At 26.9% G+C, this 24,277-nt stretch overlaps 2 protein-coding genes across 3 annotated transcripts; both read left to right on the top strand.

Annotated features, from left to right (window-relative positions):
• The first annotated feature begins 6,634 nt into the window (after positions 1-6,634).
• LOC132922905 (uncharacterized) lies at positions 6,635-8,957 on the top strand. The gene has a single exon (XM_060986649.1). It carries the CDS (start codon positions 7,125-7,127, stop codon positions 8,649-8,651), a length of 1,527 nt encoding a protein of 508 aa, XP_060842632.1. The 5' UTR covers positions 6,635-7,124; the 3' UTR covers positions 8,652-8,957.
• A 4,864-nt stretch (positions 8,958-13,821) lies between these two features.
• Positions 13,822-20,456, top strand: LOC132921618 (lipid storage droplets surface-binding protein 1). Of its 2 annotated transcripts, none has more exons than XM_060984740.1 (8): positions 13,822-13,956; positions 14,029-14,169; positions 14,271-14,456; positions 17,165-17,336; positions 17,486-17,700; positions 19,154-19,411; positions 19,759-19,860; positions 19,969-20,456. In XM_060984740.1, the coding sequence occupies exons 2-8, from the start codon at positions 14,053-14,055 to the stop codon at positions 20,146-20,148; spliced, it is 1,230 nt and encodes a 409-aa protein (XP_060840723.1). In that variant the 5' UTR covers positions 13,822-13,956; positions 14,029-14,052; the 3' UTR covers positions 20,149-20,456. The 2 variants fall into 2 exon arrangements, with proteins under 2 accessions (XP_060840723.1, XP_060840725.1); XM_060984742.1 differs by having other exon boundaries at positions 13,823-13,956; positions 17,540-17,700.
• The last annotated feature ends 3,821 nt before the right edge of the window (positions 20,457-24,277 follow it).

Below are 24,277 nucleotides of genomic sequence, written 5' to 3' on the forward strand. Positions count from 1 at the left end.
CCTTTCTACCGAGCACCCGAAATATTCGCATTATCATATTATGTCCGTCGTGTATTTATGGACACGACGCCGCGTCGCCGGCCAGTTATAATAATAATAATAATAATAAACACCGTATTTGGGTGTATATACCTATAAAATATATTATGTAGGTATATATAAATGTGTGTTGTTGTGCGCATTCGTCATTGCGACACAATCACATGCACAATTTGCGGGAAGCCTTGGACGGTCGCCGTGAAAACGGCGTGTCGATTAAAAACGCTCTACGCGTCCGTTCAAAATCCAAGGGCTCCTCGTAGTTCGAGTTCGCAAAACCCTCGGATTCGTTATACGCACACACTGCGGCACATGCTGCACTCGTATAGTCATATATACGAAAGTAGCACAATTTCAACACCCTCTTCTTATTGGTAAGAAAAAAAAAACAATTTTATCCCAGACAATATTTGCCCTCGTAAACGCTAGATTTTTTTTTTTAATTTTTAATATTATTATTAAGTATTATCTTTACGTGACGACCTATAGTGTCGTAAAACTAACTATGTATACACTGTATACCTATAGTATAGTCGGAAATTAATAATAATAATGATAAATTTAGCGGTGTTTATTTAGTTTAAGGGTGCGGAATAATTATAATAAATACGGAGTACGATGTTGTTTTTTTATTAAACCGTTTGTACTTTATTGATAGAAATACAATGTTTTATGGACGTGCTTTTGAACTCTTCTTTCCACCTTAGAATAAAATTAAAAGTGTAAATAAAAAAAATATATTTATTTTAAATAATATGTACCCAGTCAGCAATTTGTAAAACAAATTAATAGAACGAATACTATCCAAAAACAACTACAGCAAAACTATATTAAAACAATAAATACAATATATTACATTTTGTTGATAATTAAAATCACCTTTGTTCAGATGAATCATTTTGTTAGGCACGCGTGTGTTTTCATGTTTAATTGTTAAGTGATTATTATAATTTATAATAAATTGTCAGATATAGTCTAATTAATATTCTTATTAATAGTTCTTGTTAAATCGACTTTTATACAGTTATAATTAATTATTAGTAAATACTAAATAGCAGTTATTAGTTTTATTTAATAGTATTCAATATGTATACAATAATTATTAGTTATTACTTATTCATTTAGCTTGATAGTATGCTATGTATATACAATTACCTATTCACTTATTATAGTAACACGTTATGTAGGCACTACTTTATTCCGTTTATATGACTCGTAGACTTTTTTTTATTTCAATAACGGATTGGTTTTTCTGGGAATTATCAAGATATTTGTAAATTTCAACATTATTATGTAGTATTTGCTTTTATAACTGTTGTTAAAAATACTTCCGCATTTTATACATTCGATTTGAATGTTTATTTTTTAGATTCTGAGCGAAGCGATGAATGTATTGATTTTACAATGATAAAGCAATATATTGTTTTACATTTTTTCTATACACATTTATCAAGTTCAAAGTTTTAAAAAATTGGATATTTAAACGAAAAATAAATATTTGAACTATTAGGTTGTAATTAAAAACATTATTTGTAGACTTCAAACTTTTTGCTATTACGAACATTATTTTTTTTAAAACACAAGGAAATTTTCAAAACATTTTGATTAATTATTTGAATTGTTATTTATATCACGAACCTATATATACTACATTCAGTGGTATCTTTGTTAGTATTGACTTGTCTATAAAAATTATTAGTAATATTATATGAAAAAAATGTTAAAATATAACTATTGTATAATAAATTATTATTATGTTATTTGTTTTGGAAAAAAACAGTTCAATCTATCTAGGTATTATTATTTACATAAATCAAAATATTCTTAGAGATATAGGCTAACAGAATATCTCCGCTTATAATCGTTTTTTAATTAAGTTTAAATTTAACATATCCATTTGAGTAACGTATACTTAATGAAGAGGTGGACTCTAAATGTATTATTACAGCAGAGTTACTTACCGGATTTTTAAAATCTTAATTCACCGATTTAAAAACTATATACTGTACAGAAGAAAATAAATGAGCTCAATAGTGAGTATAGGAATTTTTTTTAGTATTACTACTATTACTAATAGATAAGGCATTTCATCTACTAGTATAATATATTAATTTGTTATTAATCCACCATATAATCATGAAACTTTAAGAAAAAAAAATAAATATAAATAGGTATGATAATATAATATAATTTATATAAACTTGATATTAGTTGTATATTATGTATAATTCGACTTCGCCCGGGATATGAACAAACATAAAATATGATGTTATATCGGTGTATCTCGATTCTCGATTTTAGTGTACCTACCTCGCTTTGTGAACTAATTCAACCCGAGATAATATTATGCTCTTGGAATATTTTCGTTTATAGTTCAAACTACTCTTTCAACATTCCTGTATAGCCAAGAACAGTTTCTGAAATACTATTTTAAATTTGAGTCTAAATTATAATAACATAAGTTACAAACATAAAGCATTGCCAATTAACTAGTAACTATACTTAAATATCATTTGGTTATAACTTATAATTTAAAAAAACCCATAAAAAACCCATAATAATAATGTATGCCGGTTGGCTAGTCTATATCAATTAAAAAAAAAAAGTCGTAGGTATTTATGTAACTAATGGCAACCTTATAATATACTATTATTGTTAATATAAACAAAACAATTATTCGATTTTCGTGAAAATGAATTGTTATGTTACTTATAGGTGTTGAAAAACAAAACAAAGAACACTCGTAGTTTTAAAGAATATGTACATAACGTTTGTGGTTAAATTCTTTAGTCTATAAATCCCGTACAAACGTACATTTCAATTTAATAAAATAAAATAATTTATAATATATAAAAAAAATAATATATTATTATATAGATTATAAAAATTAAATATAAACATGTATAGTTTGTTAATACAATATTCATATATAGTTTTATCGTTAACTAAATTGATATGCACATTTTTAATAAATTATTATTCGTAAATAGGTAAATACTAAGCATGTAACGTATAGTTATTAATTTTAAAAATAGATACAATATAATTTTTAATTGTTATTTCTAAGTTTATATTATGATTCAAATTATTCAACATTTACGTTTTTAATCTATAATACTCGTATAAAGGGGAAGTAGTTTGAGTGTGCTTAGCACCCCGAAATTGTTTCATGTTAATTTAGATTTTAATAATAATAGGTACCCATAACCATAAGATAACATGAAAAAAAAAGAGGCGGTTCAGTACTCCCAGCTTTTTCATTGAAATTGCGCTCTTGGATATTATAAGTAGGTGTATTATACGTTGAATTATTTAAAATTAAGAAAGAAAATTTATTAACTATAGTGAATAAATGTATTTGTATAGTCCACTTAAAAGTAGACAAGTATAGTGTGATTAAAAACAAAAAATAAAAAATATGTAATAAATTATATTACTGTATTGTGGTTTGTTGGACGACGGTCGAGAAAGTAGATCATCTTTGTCCATAATATTATGATCATTATATTATTCAGTATTCACTTAAACAGAGTTTTAAAACTTTTAGGTTTTTTAGCATATATCTAATACATTAATATATAAAAATCACTGCATTTTCAACGACACTATTTTAATGTATTATTATAAAATGAGAATAATATAATTTGGTCACTATTCAACATTTTAATAAGTATTTTATAAATTATGATTATTATTTGTGATGTTTGATTAAATATTGAAATTTCTATTGAAACAGATGGGGAATTTGCTAAATACGATATCATTAGAAATTATTAGAATATTAGATATCACGAGATTTAAATGCTCAAGTGTTGTGTCTGTAACTCTGCTCTACAGAGATAGGTGCAACATAGCAAATTTAGGAGGTTCAACCTTGCGCAGTGTTGTTAGCTAAAATATTAGGGTGATATCATCAAAGTTAATGCTTAGATGGTAATAATATAATAATTATATTATATTATAATTTCTCTTGGAATTTCATATGTATATATGGATATAATATATATTTTTTTATTATAATTTTTCCAGTCTATACACGAATCCCAGTTTTCTATTACTTTCGTTGCAGTGTGCGTAATGCGTATACCCAGTGGCGTGTTGAACAAAAACTTAAGAGGCAATTGCCTCTGAGATTTTTTTTGAACAGAGGTGGGTGGATGTCTTTGGGTCTCTAGTTAAAAATGTGATATGATTACTAAATAGGTAGTTAATTATATTATAATTTATGTTTGTACTTCGATGTGTTAGGTTTCTTACAATTTTTCTATTTTGAAGTGAGTATATAAAGTATTGAAACTTATTAAAAATGCTCGTAACTTATTTAAAAACAGTAGAATGTTAAAACTTAAAACTTTTTTTAAAGAAAAACCATTTTTTTTTTACTCATTTTTTAACGTTTTAATTCCTTGTGTTTTAATAAAAATGCACATGTGACTTAAAATATCTTTCTGGCATGTATTTATCAAATTAACAAAATACATTTGTGCTAGGTACAATATATTAATATATATATTAATCATACCTTATAAGTACAAGTCAGTTATCAATGGTAATATAAATAAGAAAATAGTGAAATTTATTTTCGATGTCCTATAATTTAATAGAAAAGGGAAATGACGCATATTATGCCATTATTATAAAACCAATAGCATAATAATTATGCTTGGACAACTAAACCTGACCTAATCAACACTATATATATAGAAATAGTGTCTTATGATAGTATGTCACACGTTATATAGGTACAATACTTCCTTTGAGAAAATTCTCGATCATGCAACTAAACTATAGTCGAATGCATTTTTGCATTGCGGTGATATTACCTATATAACTGGTTTGTTTGTTTTGTTTATTTTTGTTTATTTTTTTTTCATTACCTATTATTACGTTCTCCTCGTTAATTTCATTTATAATTCATCTGGCGATAAAATCGAACGGTATGATTTTCACGGTATACCGATTGGACGTGGTCTGTTGGATGCGAAACAGTGAACGAATAACCCACGAAATGCGCGCTAAGTGGGAGGCGCCACCGCGTGATTCGCAAAAACACCCAAACACCGTCCGCTCACTGTGATAGGTGTTAATGCGATTCTTGCGGACGACGTGTGCGCGCACTTGACTACATGTTCGTCCAGATCACTGCCGAGTTGAGCGTGTCCTAACGCCACGATGATTGACACACACATCACATCTCAGGTAATATTTTATTGACTTAAATCATTAATTATTTTCGTTATGCCCTTCCAAGCATTTTGATCTTATTATTCAAAAAATTCGATTTTGTAACTAAGATAATTTACGATCTCATAGGATCTGTTATCGGTTTTTCAAAGCTGTTTCACCACACTGTAAATTCAGCTATCGGCTATATAGCTAAATAATATTACGAACGACTATATAGCTGTAGGATACTAGAATACATATACATAATGGTAGATATCCTGCAACAGCTTCTAAATGTCTTTGGTCTGTTTAACAAAGGTTTAATCAATAACCAATATACTTAATACATATTTTAACTACAACGAAATGCCGCTTTACGAAGATATTGTTTTATTTTGCGTACGAGTATAATATGATCTTCAGATATATGTAAATAATCTTCGAATAGATTTTTGAACAAATTATAAAAACAATTTGTAAAACATAAATTATTTTTACATTTTCCGATGAATGATTGTTGTAGTGGGCGGATTTATGCGTATTTAATATTTACACGCGAGCCGTAGAGGTATTATGCACATTACACAATTATGAAAAAAAATCTTGTTTTTTATTACGATAGAATTGACGAAGCGTGTAATTCATTGACCTCTTTTAATGCTTTAATGGTCGATTTAATACAGAATAATAGCATAAAATTAAAAAATAAATATAAATAGTAGATAGTTTGTATAGACATGAGATTCCGTATTACATATGTAATATGCATATTATTTGAAGAACTGTACTTAATTTAAGTTCTTTGTCCTAGGTGTTTCAACCAGCCATTGTAGGAATTTTTCTGACATTGAACACCATTATACCAATTATATTATCAACACCGGATGACAACTATAGACTTGAAAAGACATTCGAAAACATCCGTTCATCTATCGATTCAAAAGTTGCTGAAAATGGTCATTTCAAATCATTTTTATCTCCAGATCAAGTGAGAAAACCGAGTACAGATTTTTCTCAATTACAGGAAGATGTCGATGAACAAATGTCCGGTTTAGATTTTAATTTTGATCAGTCCGCTTATGACAAATTCCATTTGCCTCAAAAACAACCTGTACAACCCAAATTTGTACTTAACTATGAACCATTAAGACCTTCAAATTATATATCAGTACCGTCTACACGTTATTCAGATTATCCGTTTGGTATACCAGAACATCAAGATGATGGAGGTGACAGTGGAGATGGCGATGATGGTGGAGATGATATGGGTGGCGGTGGTGGTGGCAGTGGTGGTGGTGGGGGGTAACGGGGGTGGCGGTGGTGGTAATGGTGGAGGGGGTGGAAGTGGTAGTGGAGGTGGTAGCGGAGGTGGTAGCGGAGGTGGTAGTGGAGGTGGAAGCGGAGGTGGTGGTGGTGGTAATGGCGGAGGTGGTGGTGGAGGAAATGGAGGAGGTGGTGGAGGAGGAAATGGAGGTCTTGGAGATGGTAATGATGGACGGTTTACTGAACAGCAATCCTTTGAGCAAGATTACGATAATTTTGAGCCTCACAGCGGTTGGAAACCTATTCATAATAAAATAAAAGGATCAGATGTATTAGATAATCAATTTAGAATAAGACCTTTGGCGAAAAAAGTTCCCGGTTACGGAACGAATCGATTACCCGTGACTTCTAATAGTTACCAGAAACCATATATACAACGACCAGTGTATAAAAAAAAGCAGCCACAGCGATTTGCTGATGATGCATATACGCGAAGATTAGTTGAAAATAAACGACCTTTAAGGGTATTCGATGATGATGATGATGATGTACAACCATTAAAGTTACGTGGAAATAGCAGAAAACCTTCAAGGTTAAATGGAGAAAAAAGACGATTATCATATAATAATATACGCGATAATAAGCCAGCTAAAATTATGGATGAAGATCTAGAAGATGCTGACGAACCTAGGCCTTTACAATCAAGACGATTTCCTACTAAAAAGCGACAAGTGTGTCAGAAAATGAAAAAATCTATGACACCAAACGATATTGAGGATCATGACATTATAGGAGGAAAGATGTCGTGTATGGTGTGCAAAGATTTAGCTTCAGGTGGTTCATATGAAAAATGTTCATATAAATCAGACCCCATATCTGATGAATATTTTAAAGAACCAGAAGAAGTAAATCAATTTAAACGAAATAGATTCAAACGCAGGGTTATACAAGAGAGAAAACGAAAGCGACCTGAAAGTGGCGAAGAAGTAGAGGACTATGAATACGACAATGTCAATGCTCAAGAGTCTGAAGAAGATCCAGAGTATGTTCAAAATGCAGATGCCGTAGCCGATTACGACAGTGAAGATCCTGAGAATTACGAAACGGCTGAAAATGAAAGTGAAGAATATAGATTGCCATCATTACCGTTAAAATCTTCTACTTGTCGTAAAGTAATGAAAAAAGGAAACGTGTGTAATGTGTGCCAAGACAATCTGACAAATAGACAGTATGAACAATGCGAATATGAAGATGATCCAAAAAAGAACGCTTATGAGTATTCTACACGTAATATATATGGTAAACCTAGGTATAAAAGGCAATTAGACAGTGACCGAACCTACGATGATTACTTTAAAAAGCTGTTCCCTGAACTTGGCTTAAACCGGAAGAGTAGTATAGCAACAAAGTTTTCGTCAAAAGATGGAGACTTTGGATTTTTGGATAACGGACAAATAGGTTTTAAAAAAACTAAATCTTTGTTACTCGGCGATAAAGATTTATCGATCGATTTCAACTCAGGCGAAGAAAGTCCAGTGAACAAGATGTTGGGCGATTTTCGTAATAAAGATCGGTCGAATTGTAAGAAATCACTTAAAGATAAGATGACGTGTTACAAGTGTAAGGACGATACGGGTTCGGAGACGGAGGAATGCATGTACATTACAGATAGTGCGCCAAAAGATAGGAAACAATCTTACCATGAAACAAAAAAATTCAACACTAGCCCAGAGTTGTTAAAATCCATTACTAATGCGGACAAATCTAATGAGAATAACAAGCAACAGCAGCCAGCTTCGTCATCGTTGACGCACGTCTATGCTCCTTTGTTTGGTTCCAGTTATGAGCCTACAGCACAATACTCACATATTCAGCCGCGGTATAAGAACAGAAATTACAGACTTCACAGGAAACCGGTGACTGAGAGTCACGCAGAGTCCACTGAAGATGATGACCAGTCGGAGGCGCAAAGTGTGGAGGAGTACGATTACGCGGACGATCCTAGTAGCAAACAGGTATCAAGGCACGACTTGCCTGACGTAGATCCGTTTGGACCTGAAGGAGCGTACAGCGAGGAAACCGTACCGGTTTATGATCCGACATTAAGAACTTGGCTACCAAGATACATGGTAATTAAGTCTTCCGAAGAAGCAATGGTCGACGCAGAACTAGGATTCGATTAAAACGAAAGTGTAACATATACATATTGTATACAACTTACTTACAATTTTATACGTTCAAGGTGGTATCAAACTACATATATATGCATCTATTTATGAGCCAAAATATTATACTTATTATATAAACTGGTGGTATGATAAGGGTATTACTTAATGACTTAATAGATCATCATTATTATTATTGTTGTTATTGTTGTTGTTGTTAATGTTGTTGTTGTTATTATAATTATTATAAATTTGTATCGTATATCGAGATTCATATTGTATTTCTATACTATTCATGCGTATAATAATATTTATGTAAGTACCTTTATTTTATGTGTTATATATTAATAATTAATATTACTTGATTATTATACTAATAATATAATTTATAATTTATTTTATTAATTATTTTGCTTTAAATTAATAAGTTTCGAATAAAAGATATTATTATATTGTAAAATAAATGTAATTTTTTTTTATATATTACTAGCTGTAATATTCAATTTAACCAGGAAAAAATAAACTTTTATAATACACACACTGCAGTATATTTTGGCGTTTGTGCGACTATCTCAGTTCACGGACATGTCGGTGATAGCGTACTTCGCTTTGTGGACAAATCCGACTGTGGATTGTATCAACACTTGGTGTGTATCGGGTTAAGTATAATATATATAACTTCGTGACCTAATCGATTTAAGTGAACTTTTATCCGTAAAAAGCGACAATTTTAAAACACGGAAGTTGGTTTAATAGTACCTATGATAGTTTTTATAACGTGTAATCAAAAAATATAGGTATATTAAAAAAAAGTTAGTCCCACCGTTTAGACGTAGTTAAAATTATACTAAGTTAGTAGTAACTTATTAAAATCTTCTCGATAATTTTGAACAATCTTCATTCAAATTTAACACTCATAATAGTGATTCACTCGATATACCTAATGACTAATGTACAGCAGAACGTTACTTACTTGCCTGCCTTATTTTAATATTATTTTTCTCATAAAATTAAATTTTATAAAAAAAATAAGAAATAGTATTTATTTTTGTTTTACGTTTTTTTTTTATTGTTGATCGATGCATTTGCTGTCAATTGTTCAATTTAAATTAAAACTGAAAAAAGTACATTATTGATCACTTGTTGGTTTTCTATAAATCGCCTCAATTCATTGTAATGTATCTGTGCTTTACGCGCTTGTATAAATACGAGAACGGGGTTCAGTAAATTCTTATTCCTCTTCATTCTATAAATGACGCACATACGTACTTGTTATAGTCGTTGCTAATGACAAGAACTCAGTACTTATAGAGGGCCAATTTTTTGAAAATGAAAACCTAGAGGGATATAGAACATAAAAGCAAAAAAAAAAAAAGTCAATAAACTTTACAATTGAAATTTAAATATATGTATTTATAGATAATATAATATTAGGACGTTTATAATAATTCAATACTAGATAAAAATTCATATCTACGTTTTACAATAAACATTATAACGATTTTATAAATTAATAACAAAATAAAATAAGGAAAAATCGTAGCACAGGCCAGTTAACAATGGTACGCGGGCCGTTAGTTGCCCATCCCCGATATGTATAATTATATTATATATTCAACACTTTTTTATGGGTATTATATAGATGGCAGCAAATATATATTTTAGATACAATAAATTGTTGTTCATTGACAATAACAATTTGCATTTTCTTTTTCTTATTCTTTGTATAGACGAATTTAATTAGATAGTTGCATTATTTTTTATATCAAATAAGTATTTAAATAACTTGCTAAGTACTATTTTTTTTTATATTAGATAAAAGATAGATAACTGATTATTTTTCTAGATAGTCTCAACACTGTGAGACGATAGCGACCGGTGAATAGAGGACGTTACACTATCTGTTATAGTTTAAGTAATACGTTCTCTCTGTCAGAAAATAGTGTTCTTGATATAATATTTAAATATTAAATATATATTATTTTAATTTTTATTATTAATAATTATCTTATTTTCACACTTGCGTTTCTTAGCCATGATAAGTATTATATTAATATTATAATGCACTCATTAATATTTAATACACTCACGACGTCGAACACCACACATTATTGTACATTATTTGACATTATTGTACGTTATTATATTATTTTGCATTCTATACATTTTTATTAAATTAAATTAACTATATATTGTTATTGCATTTATATAGAACAACTCTTTTTAGTCCAAATGATAGAATATGATAGAGTATAGAAAATTTATCCAATTATAATAACTATTTTACTATCGCAATCAATGCCAACCATTTAAATGTGCAAAAATAAATATTCAATTTTCGTAAGTCGAAGTAAACTAAGCGTGATTGTGTGAGACGCCTCATATTGGTTGAAAAACAAAGCTTCAAGAAATCTATTGTTATAACTTTTATTGAAAACTATCCAGTAGTTTTATATACATATTTAAAGATAGATTATACTTAATACCTAATTATAAAGAAAGTATCATATAAACATTATATATTTATCTATAATCATTTGTTACGAGTTAACAACTAATAATTATAAATTATTTTGATAAATTTTGAAATGTTTTTATTAAAGTGCATATCTATATAATAACAACAACAACACATTTTATGTTGTAAGATTTAAGATTAAAACATTGTGATATACAGTAGTTGTGGGTGGGTCAGTGTGTCGACATTTGTGATTAAATATTAAATCTTCGTATTTGGGAAATAATGCTGAGTAGGGTATATTATTAATTAGTATAAATTATAATAAAATATTAATTATATTAATATTAATTATTATTAATAATAAAAAGTTATAATTTATAATTTATTAAATACGTTTATAATATATTATCTAATATAACATCTATTAAAACATTTTAATTATTATATTGTACGAGAATTATTTTGTCATTTTTTTAAAAAAAAAGTTTAAAAAAACAAAATAAATGTAGTTAAAATGTTTGGGTTATATAACATAATTAATTATTTACTATTTTTATATAATATATAGCCGAATATGGTAGAAAATTTTTATTTTTTATTTTAAAATATACTGGTATTGTAATTATTTGTGAAAATAAAACATATATCATACTAAATAATGATATTTAAAACTGTTATTACAACTATTGTTTTCTCGATTAAACCCTCTGACTTCTTTATATAATCACTTTAATAAATCATAACATTTAAATTCATATAATTACTGTGCTATAATGTTTTTACTAATCAAGGCAAAAAAAAATTAAAAAAATAATACTAAAATAATGTTATAATAATAGATTCACTATTATCGTTACATTAATTTTTCAGGTTTTTGAAATTAAAATTATCAATTATTTATTAGTTTTGATCTTACAAATCCTTATGATTCGTAACAACAATCATTTATTATTAAATTACCATATCATAAACTTTCAATAAATTATAATAAAATGTTTGACTTTTGACATTTTTAAATTTTTAAATAAATATTTGAGTTAGTTAAATCTAGCAGATTTATAACTTGTTTATTAAAATTTCTATTTTTTTATAGAGCTCAAAATGTATATAAAATTGAAATCTATAGGATAAAGATTTTTTCTGTATTATAAGAAATAAGATATTTTGTTCAAAACTTAAGTGCGCTATTGCTATAAATATTAAAATCCATCATGCTCAAACAGTTGATCTGTAGTTACTATTTAGATTTTTTTATAAATAATTGGGAAATTTGAAAAATGTGTTTATTGGCAGTGGGCATTTTCTCTGTAAAATGTTTAATGGGTTGATTGACAACTGTAATAGGTACATACATTTCATGGAACTCTTATTTCCAAAAACGTAGTTATAAACGGAAAATTAAATAAAATAACGACATTATTCTAAAATCAATATTATGTGTATTCCTCACTTTATTTTATAAATGTAAATTATATATTATATTCAATGAATTTGTTAATTATATTATTAGAATCTGTGTAATAAAATGTAAATAATAATTTAATTAATCACAAGTTATGTCTGATACAACATATTAGAGAAGTAATGTCTGAAATGCCCTTTTGTTGGTTTTTGAACTACATTTAACAGATAACATATATGTTTTACCTATTATTTATTCATAATGGTAATAAACAAGTATATTTAGTTTTATAGAACATTAATTGATGCGAGTTTCACATAATTAAAAATAATTCAAATGTATTTATACTACGAAGTACAGAATCATAGATGTGCTGTGTCTATAAGAATAAGATGCATAATATATTACGCTTTCGCTTTAGAATTAAAATTGAAAAACTATGCTGCTTAATTTTTGTGATTACATTATAGCAAGTATGCACATAATATGTTTATCAATTTTATTTTATGTCTAGTGACTAAATACGTGTCAATATTTTTGCGCCTTTCATATTGAATACCTACGTGTGAATAAAAATAAAACAAAAATCATTTATTATTTCAAATTAATATTTGAATGACATTATTACATATTTGAATCAGCAATTATTGATGTAAAACAATATGATACATAAATTATTGATACTTAAAACCAAATTAGTGTTATTTTTTAGGAATTCGTAGGTTTTAGTTTGACAATAGCAAAATGTATGGTAATATTATTATGTACCTGTATTATGTTAAGTCATCAATTTTAATTATGGCTGTCCGCAACTCGTTCCAAATACTTAATCAATTACGTTACGGTTGTATAATATAATGTGTATTGTTATTATTGTGTTATATTTAGCAAATATTATGACATAAATTCAAATAACCGATGAGACATCACTAATGTAAGACGTTGCACTTTTTATTTTTCAACCGATCAAAGTCTTATTTAAATCTAGATAATTCTTAGTAACTACTAATATTATATTCTAGTCACGTAAAATTTACACATACGACTCATTCTTTTTATCTAACAAGGTTGTTTATACTTTTCATTTAATTTTTATACATTTCTTTTAGTCATTTACTACTGTGATTAAAGCATATTTTGTAACATAAAATATTATATATAATTTTTTTGGTCACGGGTCCAATGTATCAAACTTTCTTTGATCGATTTCAACGAAACGTTATACAAATATATACTATATATACTTACACCCTACATGTGTTTGAATGCACTGATAACCTCTGAAAGGTCGCAATATTTTAGTTATCATTACTCATGCGCGTACCTATAAACATATATAGGTTCACACACACACTCTATATGAAATAGTATATATCACAGTACCGTACATTAATATCACAGATTGCTAAAGATCTTCGATTCACTCAACCGTGTGGTGTCGAACGAGTAACATATTATAGGTAAATTGTTATCCTCTACAGTAGTGATAGTGGTGTTACCTATAAACATTTTACTTTTTTCCATACGTATAGATTTTCTTGGTAAAATCGACGACAATGACGGCTTCGAGTAAACATGATTTGCCTCACTTTGTGGCCATCAATAGGATTATGAAACTGCCGGTGGTATCATCAGGTGTCAACAAAGTGACATACATCTACGTAAAAGTTAAGGTAAGTCCTCAATATTGTTTATTTTACATATATTATATAATATATTGATTTTTTCGAGGGTTATTATTAACGGTAAATAATTTATGAATAAACATGTATAGATGTCGAACAGAGTTATTGGATACAGCTTGGAAAGTGCAGAAAAAACCGTGTTGAGCGTAGTGGATATGTCTGTTCCATTAGTCATCAAATTTGAAGATCCAATTAATAGAATTGACGATATTATGTGCAAGTCATTGGATGTTGTCGAACAAAATGTACCAATGGTCACTTATACTCCGGAAGAGGTGAGTACTTTTAAAATACTGTATTACACTAATATTATAACTTATAATAACAGTTATTTTCGTAAAAGTAATTTATAATAAATGAGTAAAACTTTTTTTTAAAACCTTTGAATCAAAAATGTAGAATCACTTAGTTTAAAAAATAATATAATACCTATTTAATATAAAATAATGAAATACAATATAAATCATATTATTATTTTATTTAATAATATATAATTAGTTAAATCAGTATAATAAACACCTACTACCTATTTGTTATAAATTTTGTAATTATCTAAAATAATATTATTTTTACCAAAAAACTTAGCAGAAATTATAGTATTGGATTATTTTAATTTTAAACAGTTTATATAGTCAATTAATGTATAATATTAACCATGAAAACCAAAAATTATTAAATTTTTTTAATTTAATGGATTATTTTTAAATCAACTGATAAGGTATTTTAACGGCAAACTAAACTAATTAAGTCTTTAAGTTAATTAGAAGATAAATTAAATAGTAAATCTAAGACGTTAAAAAACCAATTAACTTTTTAATGTTGTTAATGTCTACATCCCTGTATCAGTGACCAGTAATTTTTTTCAGCATTTTATTTGAAGTTATATTATTATATCTTCAAGGTCATTTATTATTTAAATTTCTTGGTTTTTATTATTATGTACACTTTACGTTGTACGATTTTATAATATACCAAAATATATTATAAGCGTATAATATTTAATTTTTTAAAAAGTTTATTATTTAAAATCAATAATTATACCAATGAAGTACCAAGTATGTTCATCCCTATTTATATTTATGGATAAGAAGATAAACCATAATGGTCATTGCTATTGGTGGTGATTTTTTTATTAGTGTCATAATGATGTTTGACGTGATCAATGATAATTGTTATGAGATTCGAGGTACCATATTTATATCAAAGTAATAATAATTTATAAGATTATAGTAACATGCATATTAATTATGGGTGGGCTGTGGGTATAAAAAATTGGTACATAATATACAATTAATTATTTCTTCTTTATTCATGATTTCTCCTGAATTAGGAGGTAATTACCTATATAATAATCATATTATAAATTATAATGAATATAAAGACAGTCGTACCACATAATAGAATGGTTAACTAACCTAATTTCACTTTACTATTATATCTTAGTTTGTAATAATATAAAATACCTGATTTAACATTTAACATAGGAGGGATATGAATGTATTAATGTTATGATTGATATATAACTACAAAATCCAAAAATAAATATGTTATCATTCAATAATACAAAACTTTATTCGAATTTAAAGGCAAAACAAGCTGATATATAGTTATTATAATTTAATATTATCCATTATTTTATTATAATACTAGCTAGTTAAATTAATAATAATAGGGTTCAACGTGACCTTCCTAAATATATTATTATATAATATGTAACAGTCGTTATACATAGAATAATAATATACTATCTACAAAGAGAGAAATACCTATATAACATTATACCTAAATATATCATATTATTTTTGATTTTATTACTGATATCATTGTATTACCTAAATCATAGTGGAATATTAATTATTCGACATTCATAATATAATATGTTTACTGATATAATATTATATAAATATTTAAAAATGCTGATTTTTAATTTAAAGCTCAAAATCAATATAAGACCAACAAAAAAATTATAGTTCATTTGAAAACTGGTGATTTATCAATTAACTACATAACTTACAATTTCTATATGATATAAGAGTATAATACAAGCAAATAGCTAATATAGGAAAATTTATTTTAAATTTAAAAAAAAATGCATTATATATATATCACATACCCTTTAGTGGCACCAACTACGTGAAAAATGAACCTATAAGACGTTTGATGTCGCATGACAACACGGACCCCACCTTTAACTTTCTTAATTTTTAATTACACACACCCTTAAAATGTATACAATATCATCATGTATTAATTGTAATATTTTATTTTTTTTTCTGTTTACCTAATACGGGGGTATAATAGCACGTATAATTCGTAATAAATAAATATATACTCAATGATATTAATATTATTAATTATTGTTATTATAATTAAAAACTAGGCTCATTAGTTAATATGATGATAAGTATTATATAGCAGATTAGCTAGGTTAAGTAAATTGTTTTGATTTTCCTAGACACATTGATCAGTGATTAATTATGCACGAGGTGATAATATGCCTTTGCTCTGTTTCATTGTTATTTCCACGACCAACTCGTATGATCGTCGTCCGAGGTAGATGATTTTGACCTATGCCCGATAAACGATAAGCGTTAACATATACAAATTAACCTATCTGCACACAAACACACACACACAAACACACACACACACACACATGTATTTAATATATAGAGACACCGGAATTACCTGTATATAATAAGAAAGTTGCTTTTAATTAAAACATTTAAAATTGAATGAAAATAATAAGTTATTAGTACACCGCAACAACACAATATTAATAGTTTATACTATAAACTTTATAGTACAAAAGCTTATGTGGGTACATGTGTACTATATTTACGTACCTACATACGGATAATAATAATACATACAATTTAGATCGATAGGTAAACTTATTTGTATATGTAATCACAACTAAGTTAATTTGCTGAACAAATCCCGAATCTAATGGTACCTTAAACATCTCTGTTCGGTTTTTTAGATTTATTTCACAACCAAGACCTACGTCAAAGCTAAAGTCGAGCCGGTCCTAAAGCGTGCTGACTCCGTAAAGCAGCTCACCATGTTGGACGATGCGTTGAGCGTGGCTGATAAATACGTGGACAAATATTTGCCAGACAAGGATCCAGGCGAGGACGTCGCAGACAAACCGAGTAAGAATATTTTTATTTAAAAAGTTAATTGAAAAAGGAATTCTTGGTCTTTTGTTTTTGACAGACATACAAAATATCTATTATCTATGCAATGTGCCTATAATACCTATATGACATATGTAATAACTAATTATAATATCATATTATAGTCCCGATCTATACCAAATTTCGGCAATATATTGTGTTGTTGTTGCCTACTGCAGGTACAGAAACGTCTAGTCAAGCAGTGAAGACTATAAGACACGTCAACCACTTTTCCAGGAAATTGCAAAGGCGCTTGACACGCAGAACGATTGCCGAGGCTAAGCTGCTCAAAAAACAGGGATACGATACCGTCCAGTGCTTCGTGTATTTTGCAGACCTCGTGAGTATCCAATTGTTATACACATTCTAGTTTCAATTCCCTTCGAATAATTTTTTCTTAATAATTACCACAAAATAACAAAAATTGAATTGTTATTTTTGTTTAAGTATTTAATTTTGTAAAATTTGAACTTGGAATGTTTATAAAACAAATTGTGTATTTTAGTTAAAATTTAAAGGTTGTTACAAAAATAACTTACTAGGAAACCTTCTATATAATCCTTAAGCCTTGGTTATCAAAATTTCAAATGTTATACAATTGTATTTACAAAATAATTTTGATGCTTTTTGTTAAAATTTGAATTTTAAACACTTATAAAATAATGTATCTTAGTATTTTCAATATTTTTAAAATTATTTAAGGACATACATTTGAGATCTCATATTAAATTTTCAAGCATTTTAGTTGGATATATAATTGATGAAAAACTATAATAAATTCAAAACTTTCTAATGTCTATAAATAGTTTGAAATCGGTCTAAATATATTGCATTGCGTATTGAAAATGAGAATTTAAGTAAAAGCAGATAGACTATAAATTTCCGAGATTAATATTTTATTACCTAATTCTAACTGTATATTCTGTAAGAAAAATTTACGTGGAACTTTATATTAATAATTATAGTCGTTGCTCGACCTCGCATATATTTATTTATTAACGCCTTATTATTTATCATTTTTTTTCAATAGTAAAACAATTTGTCTATAATAAAATAAGTAACAATTTGTATATAATAATATATTAAGCTCAATTCGCTATTGTATATATAGCTTATTATGATAAGTGATTCACTATAGTACGTTCATTCATCTTTTCCTTTAATACGAGTGTTTTATGAATTTTGAAATTCTGGTTTTTGGAATTTTAAAGCATAATTTGTACTTTTAGACAGCATTGTTAAATGTTTAATGTGTGACTAGTGTGAGTAAGTAGCTTAATAATAAATCGTCTTTTTTTTTAAAGATTAAATGTTTTAAAATATCGATGTAAAATCAAGATTAATTAGATCAATTTAATATTATGTTTTATAATGGAATTAATAATAATTGAAAAATATAGAATGTTATTGAACATTTCGACATATTTTAATGATGTATTGTTTTGTAATTAAAATAACGGTTTAAAAATCGTTGATTAGCAGGTTTTGAATGTAAACAATTTATTATTATACTTGTGTACAACTTTTGTTACAAAACTAATTATAAAAAAAATATATCATTATTGCAAAATTATAAAATAATAAGTGATTACATAATATCTGTGGGTTTTTCGTACCCATATATTATTTTATAATATAATAATAATTATTATTATTTAAAAATAAACACAAAGTCATGAGAATTTGGAATAATTCAGTGTCTGATAATTCGATATAGAGATACATGGTTAATGTCATTGAGATACTGAATATGAGAAAAACAATTTAAACTCACAAATTATGAAATATTTTAGCTGGCCAAAGATCCCAAAGCGTTTTCGGAAAAAATGAAGGCCATATGGAAACACTTAAGCGAGGATGAACCAGAAAATCAAAAGCCACCGGAGAACATTGAACAGCTCATCGAAATGTTATCGAGGGAGGGAGCTAGGCGTTTCGTGCATGTAACAAACTTTTTAGCTAAAAACATCAGTATGGGACCCACATACTTAGGACAAGGAATCACCTACATTACCCAGGAGGCTGCCATCTTGGCGGACCAAATTATAAAGGTATGGCTGACAAATATTATAATTAATACAGACGTGATTGGGATGCATATCTTTTTATTGGGACTAAATTAAGATAGGTATAACCATGAATTACACAGAAATATTTTTGGAGAAATTCTAAAAAAAAACAAAAAAATCTTCATTCGTAGCTGATTTAAATTGCCAAAAATATTTAGCTTTTCGATTTGTAATCAGTATAGTTGTACAATGAAATAAAAAACGGATATCTTTATCTTTATTTATTAGCCTTTTTTACTCATAAGTTCATCTCTAGTTATAAAGTTTAGTCAAATGTCAATACGTGTAATTAAGTAATGTTATGTAATATAATGCTTTAACATTTTTAGTACGCCCATTTGGAAAATGCAAAAGGCACAGTTGTGAAATTTACCAATGAGCAGTTCACCAAGTACAAGACATTTATTGAAGATATAAGGAAATTAATACTGGTAAGTAAAGTCTTTTCTAGGTAGTAACTAGTAGTCACTACTCACTTGTATAGTAGTGATGAAAACTACTCGGTGGAATTTGTATGAAATTTGTTTAAAATATTTCAGGAATATATGTCGTCAGTGTCTTCGAAAATAAATGATTCTAAAAAGAAAGAAACCGAAAAAGACAACAAAAACAGCACTACTGTTGCAAACATCAAACCTCCAAAAGGCAATAAGGCGAATACAGCACCTGCAGCCACCACTACTGCAGTGGCCAATACAACGACCAACGGAAAACCTTAGTCCTAAGTTTAATTTAATATTCAACCATCAAATACTGCATAATATTTTTGTCAGTTATAATTATATTATTTTATACGCGTCTGATTTTTAGAATTCTTTACTTTTTATTTTTATCTTATTTTTTTTATAATATGTGAACTTATTATCGAAATTTATTATAATATATTATGATACATAATATTATAATATATTGTTTTGATTTTTAAAATTCTATGTTTTACACACGAATATTTATAATTTGTAACAGAAAACAAATATATAAACTATGTTACATCGTTATTTAAAAATATATTTAATTTTTTACCCAATGTTTGTAAAAGTGTAATATTATAGATTACCTATAGTTTCTAAGTTATAACTCTGCGGTGGTTAAAATTTCTGTTTAATAGGTAATATTTAATATTATATCATTAATCGTATAGGCAAGTAGAGAAATGAAAAAATGAACTTAAATTAATATAGTAATGAGATGATATAAATAGGTATACATAATAATACATTCGCGCCACACTTCGTTCGAACACTATACTATCGTAGTTCTGGAGCTAGCTACTTTATTGATTATTATACTTACGTTTAGATATACCGAGCCATATTATTACTTTACAATTAAAGGTAGTTTTACTAAATACTGTTATATTTTTACTTATTGTAGGTATTATTAAAATATTATTCTGTTCTTTTATATTGGTACATGTATATATAGTTTAGGAACTACAGATAAATAGAAAACAAAGCAGTGCATTAAGTAAGGAACACACCTATCTAGTGAGTTCATCTAAAAATTATAATTTTACGTGACCTTATCACAGGTGAATAGAGATTGCTATAATATATTATCTGGCCGTATTTTTTATAGTTAAAATTAACGTAGATTAGGACTATAGTTCCGATACTTTTATTTTTTATCCATATCAATTAATAAGAAATACATATTTGTAGATAAATTAGTTATTACTCATCATACATACTATAATATAAATATTATTTATAAATAGCATATTTCATTATCTTTAAAACCAACCTAATGCCCATTATAATATTAATCATAAAATCATTAATTTGATACTAAATAATTCAATCGCGTTTATTATTGAGTACCTAAGGCTATAGATTTTAGTTAGAACAAAAATGATTAGTTTGTTTATAATAATAGCCTATTTTTTCCAGCTTTAAACTAAAAAGTATTTATACAGTCTAATACAGTATTTCTATATAATACTTTATTAAATATTTTCGTCATAAGAAAAAAATAAAAAGGTACATTTTAACGATAAATTTATTGTAATGACATATTTGTTGAAATGAAATGAAAATTGATTATTTTAATCAATAATGTAATCAAATAAAATAAAACAGAAAACAAAATAGATTAAATTAACTTTTTAAAATTAAATTTTAATTCGTTGGTTACACGTTAATTAACATATAAATAAGTTAATTAATGGAAACTAAAAAATAATTTATCGAGTTGAAAAATTAAAATAAAATCAACTTTTTAATTTATGTAACTTTAAAATTTTAACTCATTAATGTCTACTTTCAATTGGTTTATAAGTAAAATCATTAATTGCTATTAATAAAGCAAGTAGATATTTGAATTTTAAAATACAAGTAGGAATAAAGTAAGTGAAGGATTCACTATAGGTATAAATAATATAAAATACGATTTACGAAGAAAAATAAAGATTTTTAAAAATTCTGTATTAAGACCGTAAATTATTTTCAGAATTAAAGTTCTTTAAATCCATGTAGTTGTAAAATATTTGAAAATTTTAATTGTACAAGTAATTTAGATTAGTATGTCGTTTACAATTTAAACATTGTTATGGACCTCTGATCTTTTTGGAGTCTTTCTATGTAGTTACATAATCATTATGTAACTCGATAACATAATAATTTTAAATCAAAGATTAATTTATATATTATAGTAGACAATAACTAATAATAGTTAAGATAAAACAAGTAATATAGTATAAACATTTCAGCCCATTATAATATAATAGGCTAATTGGTATTACATAATGTGTTATTTTCTTTTATTTAAGTGAGAAAAACCCATTTACAATTTTAAAGTTTATAGTCACGTCAAAGTGTTAATGTGTATTTGTAAATTTAATTTAAAACAATTAGTTCAACATATCTACACTTTAACACTTAATATTCGTTGATACCTATACGATGAAATTGATTTTTTTTTATATTTTAAAAGTATTTTATTGTAGTCTTAATGCTTTTTTATAAGTTTCCGAATTTTGAAAGATTTTTATGGACTCTTTATTTAATATTGTATATTTTTTTATGTCAAATAATTAATTTATATAGTTTAAAATTTGGTTCCTATTAATTTTATATTTTGAACGAGTAATGAATGATTTGATTTATGTAGGTGTTTTTAATTTTTCATATTTAATTTTTGTGGCTGTTATTATCTTTAAGAGCAGTAAAAATGCTTAGGTTTTCAATTTAATCGGTTATTTTTAATTAAAATTGGATTTAGTTAGTTTAGTGGTTCTCAATCTTTTTAGGACCATGATCCAAAAGTCTATCTCGACCCACAGAATCAAAATCAATAGGTAGTTCTAAAAATGTTTGATTACAATGGCCTTGTTTTAATGAAGTTGACTATTTTTACAGAAGTGTTCAAGATGTTGTTCAAGTTATCCAGCATATATTTTGATACTAAAACTTCCTTGTAAATATTGTATTGAGTCCATGGTGCATTCGGATTAACTTCAAGCATTCGAGTCACAGCACTGCTATCTTTATCGTACATAGCTTTAGCGCCGTCTATACATAATCTGACAAATTTCATTCAATCAAGACCTTTTCTATCGACAAGTCGAGGGCATTGAAGGTTTTTTCACTAGTACTTTGAATAATTGGTTCACAAAACAACATATGTTTACGGGGTCCGTTGTATTTATTATAATGTATCAATATAAGTAGCTAGCATAAACCTTAAACACCAGTAGATTAAGCTAGTTATAGCGAGCAAAATTTTCTTTTAATAACTATTTGAATTCACTGATCTTCTGTTCACTGTAATATTTAATTAATTCTATGTGCAACTGTATCATTTGATAGTGAGATCATTTTAATTTTTTTGATCTCTTGCCACCAAACATTAGGTACTTCAACTGCATTTTTTGTCGCTGATAACACTAAATATACACCGATTGTATGTGGTTTACTAGGTTTAGTGATTCGTTGTACGAAATGTACATACATTTTTTATTAACCCTTGTAAATTGCTTAATTTTTGTTTTGAATATTTTTAGTTTTAATTAGCTGAAAATAAAATAAATTAAGCTGTTAGTAGAATGAGGAGTCAAAAGTAAAAAAGATGGACAAGTGGGTGTCACTTCTTTCTATTGTACAGAATATGTCAAGTGGATCACTGTAATGAGTGTTAAATAATATGAATTCAATGGCATAGAATTATATACAAAAAACGATTTGGGCGAAGGACCAATTCTGCTGATATTACAAAGTATATTTTGTATCTTTTTTGATATTGCTATTAACGACATTCATTTTATTATAAGTATTATGGTAGATTGATTTAGTTTTTACCGAAAATATTGAAATTGTTATATAATAATTAATTAATATTTATTTATTTTTTTAATCACAACAAAATATCAACAATTTGCATTGTCAAAAAAACTTCAAATGATAATAAAATTAATAAAAAATTGATGTGATTTTTTGATAAACTTAAATTTTTTTATTGCACATAGAAAACTAATGAAAAATCTTGTATTCATGTTTCAAATCTTAAATATAAAAAGAAAATTTATTTTTATTTTTTTTTACTACAAAATAATTTGCATACTTTTTAGACTTTACATGATTAAACGTTCAAAACATTCAAAATGTAAAAAGATTTTTAAAGCTTCAGTAAAATGGTTTACACAAATTATTTTTATATTTAAAAAATATTGGTCTTTAGAAATTCAGAATTCTAAGGTATTTAGGTATGTGTTAATAAATTCGATATATTATGTTTAATTGACCGATGTGTGATATTATAAAATGTTTATTTGATAAATATAGCCGTATGGTAATAAGAGCGGCATCGACTGTAATACAATTATACGAGTACTAGATTTTTACAACGCGCATT

The sequence above is a fragment of the Rhopalosiphum padi genome, chromosome 2 (assembly GCF_020882245.1).
Source record: "Rhopalosiphum padi isolate XX-2018 chromosome 2, ASM2088224v1, whole genome shotgun sequence".
NCBI classification, from domain to species: domain Eukaryota; kingdom Metazoa; phylum Arthropoda; class Insecta; order Hemiptera; family Aphididae; genus Rhopalosiphum; species Rhopalosiphum padi.

Bases quoted from the DNA above. Each gene is read 5' to 3' on its own strand.
- LOC132922905 (XM_060986649.1), top strand. From the start codon at position 7,125: ATGGATGAAGATCTAGAAGATGCTGACGAACCTAGGCCTTTACAATCA.
- LOC132921618 (XM_060984740.1), top strand. From the start codon at position 14,053: ATGACGGCTTCGAGTAAACATGATTTGCCTCACTTTGTGGCCATCAAT. The intron at 14,457-17,164 runs GTGAGTACTTTT...TCGGTTTTTTAG, and splicing joins TCACTTATACTCCGGAAGAG to ATTTATTTCACAACCAAGAC. The intron at 19,861-19,968 runs GTAAGTAAAGTC...AAAATATTTCAG, and splicing joins ATATAAGGAAATTAATACTG to GAATATATGTCGTCAGTGTC.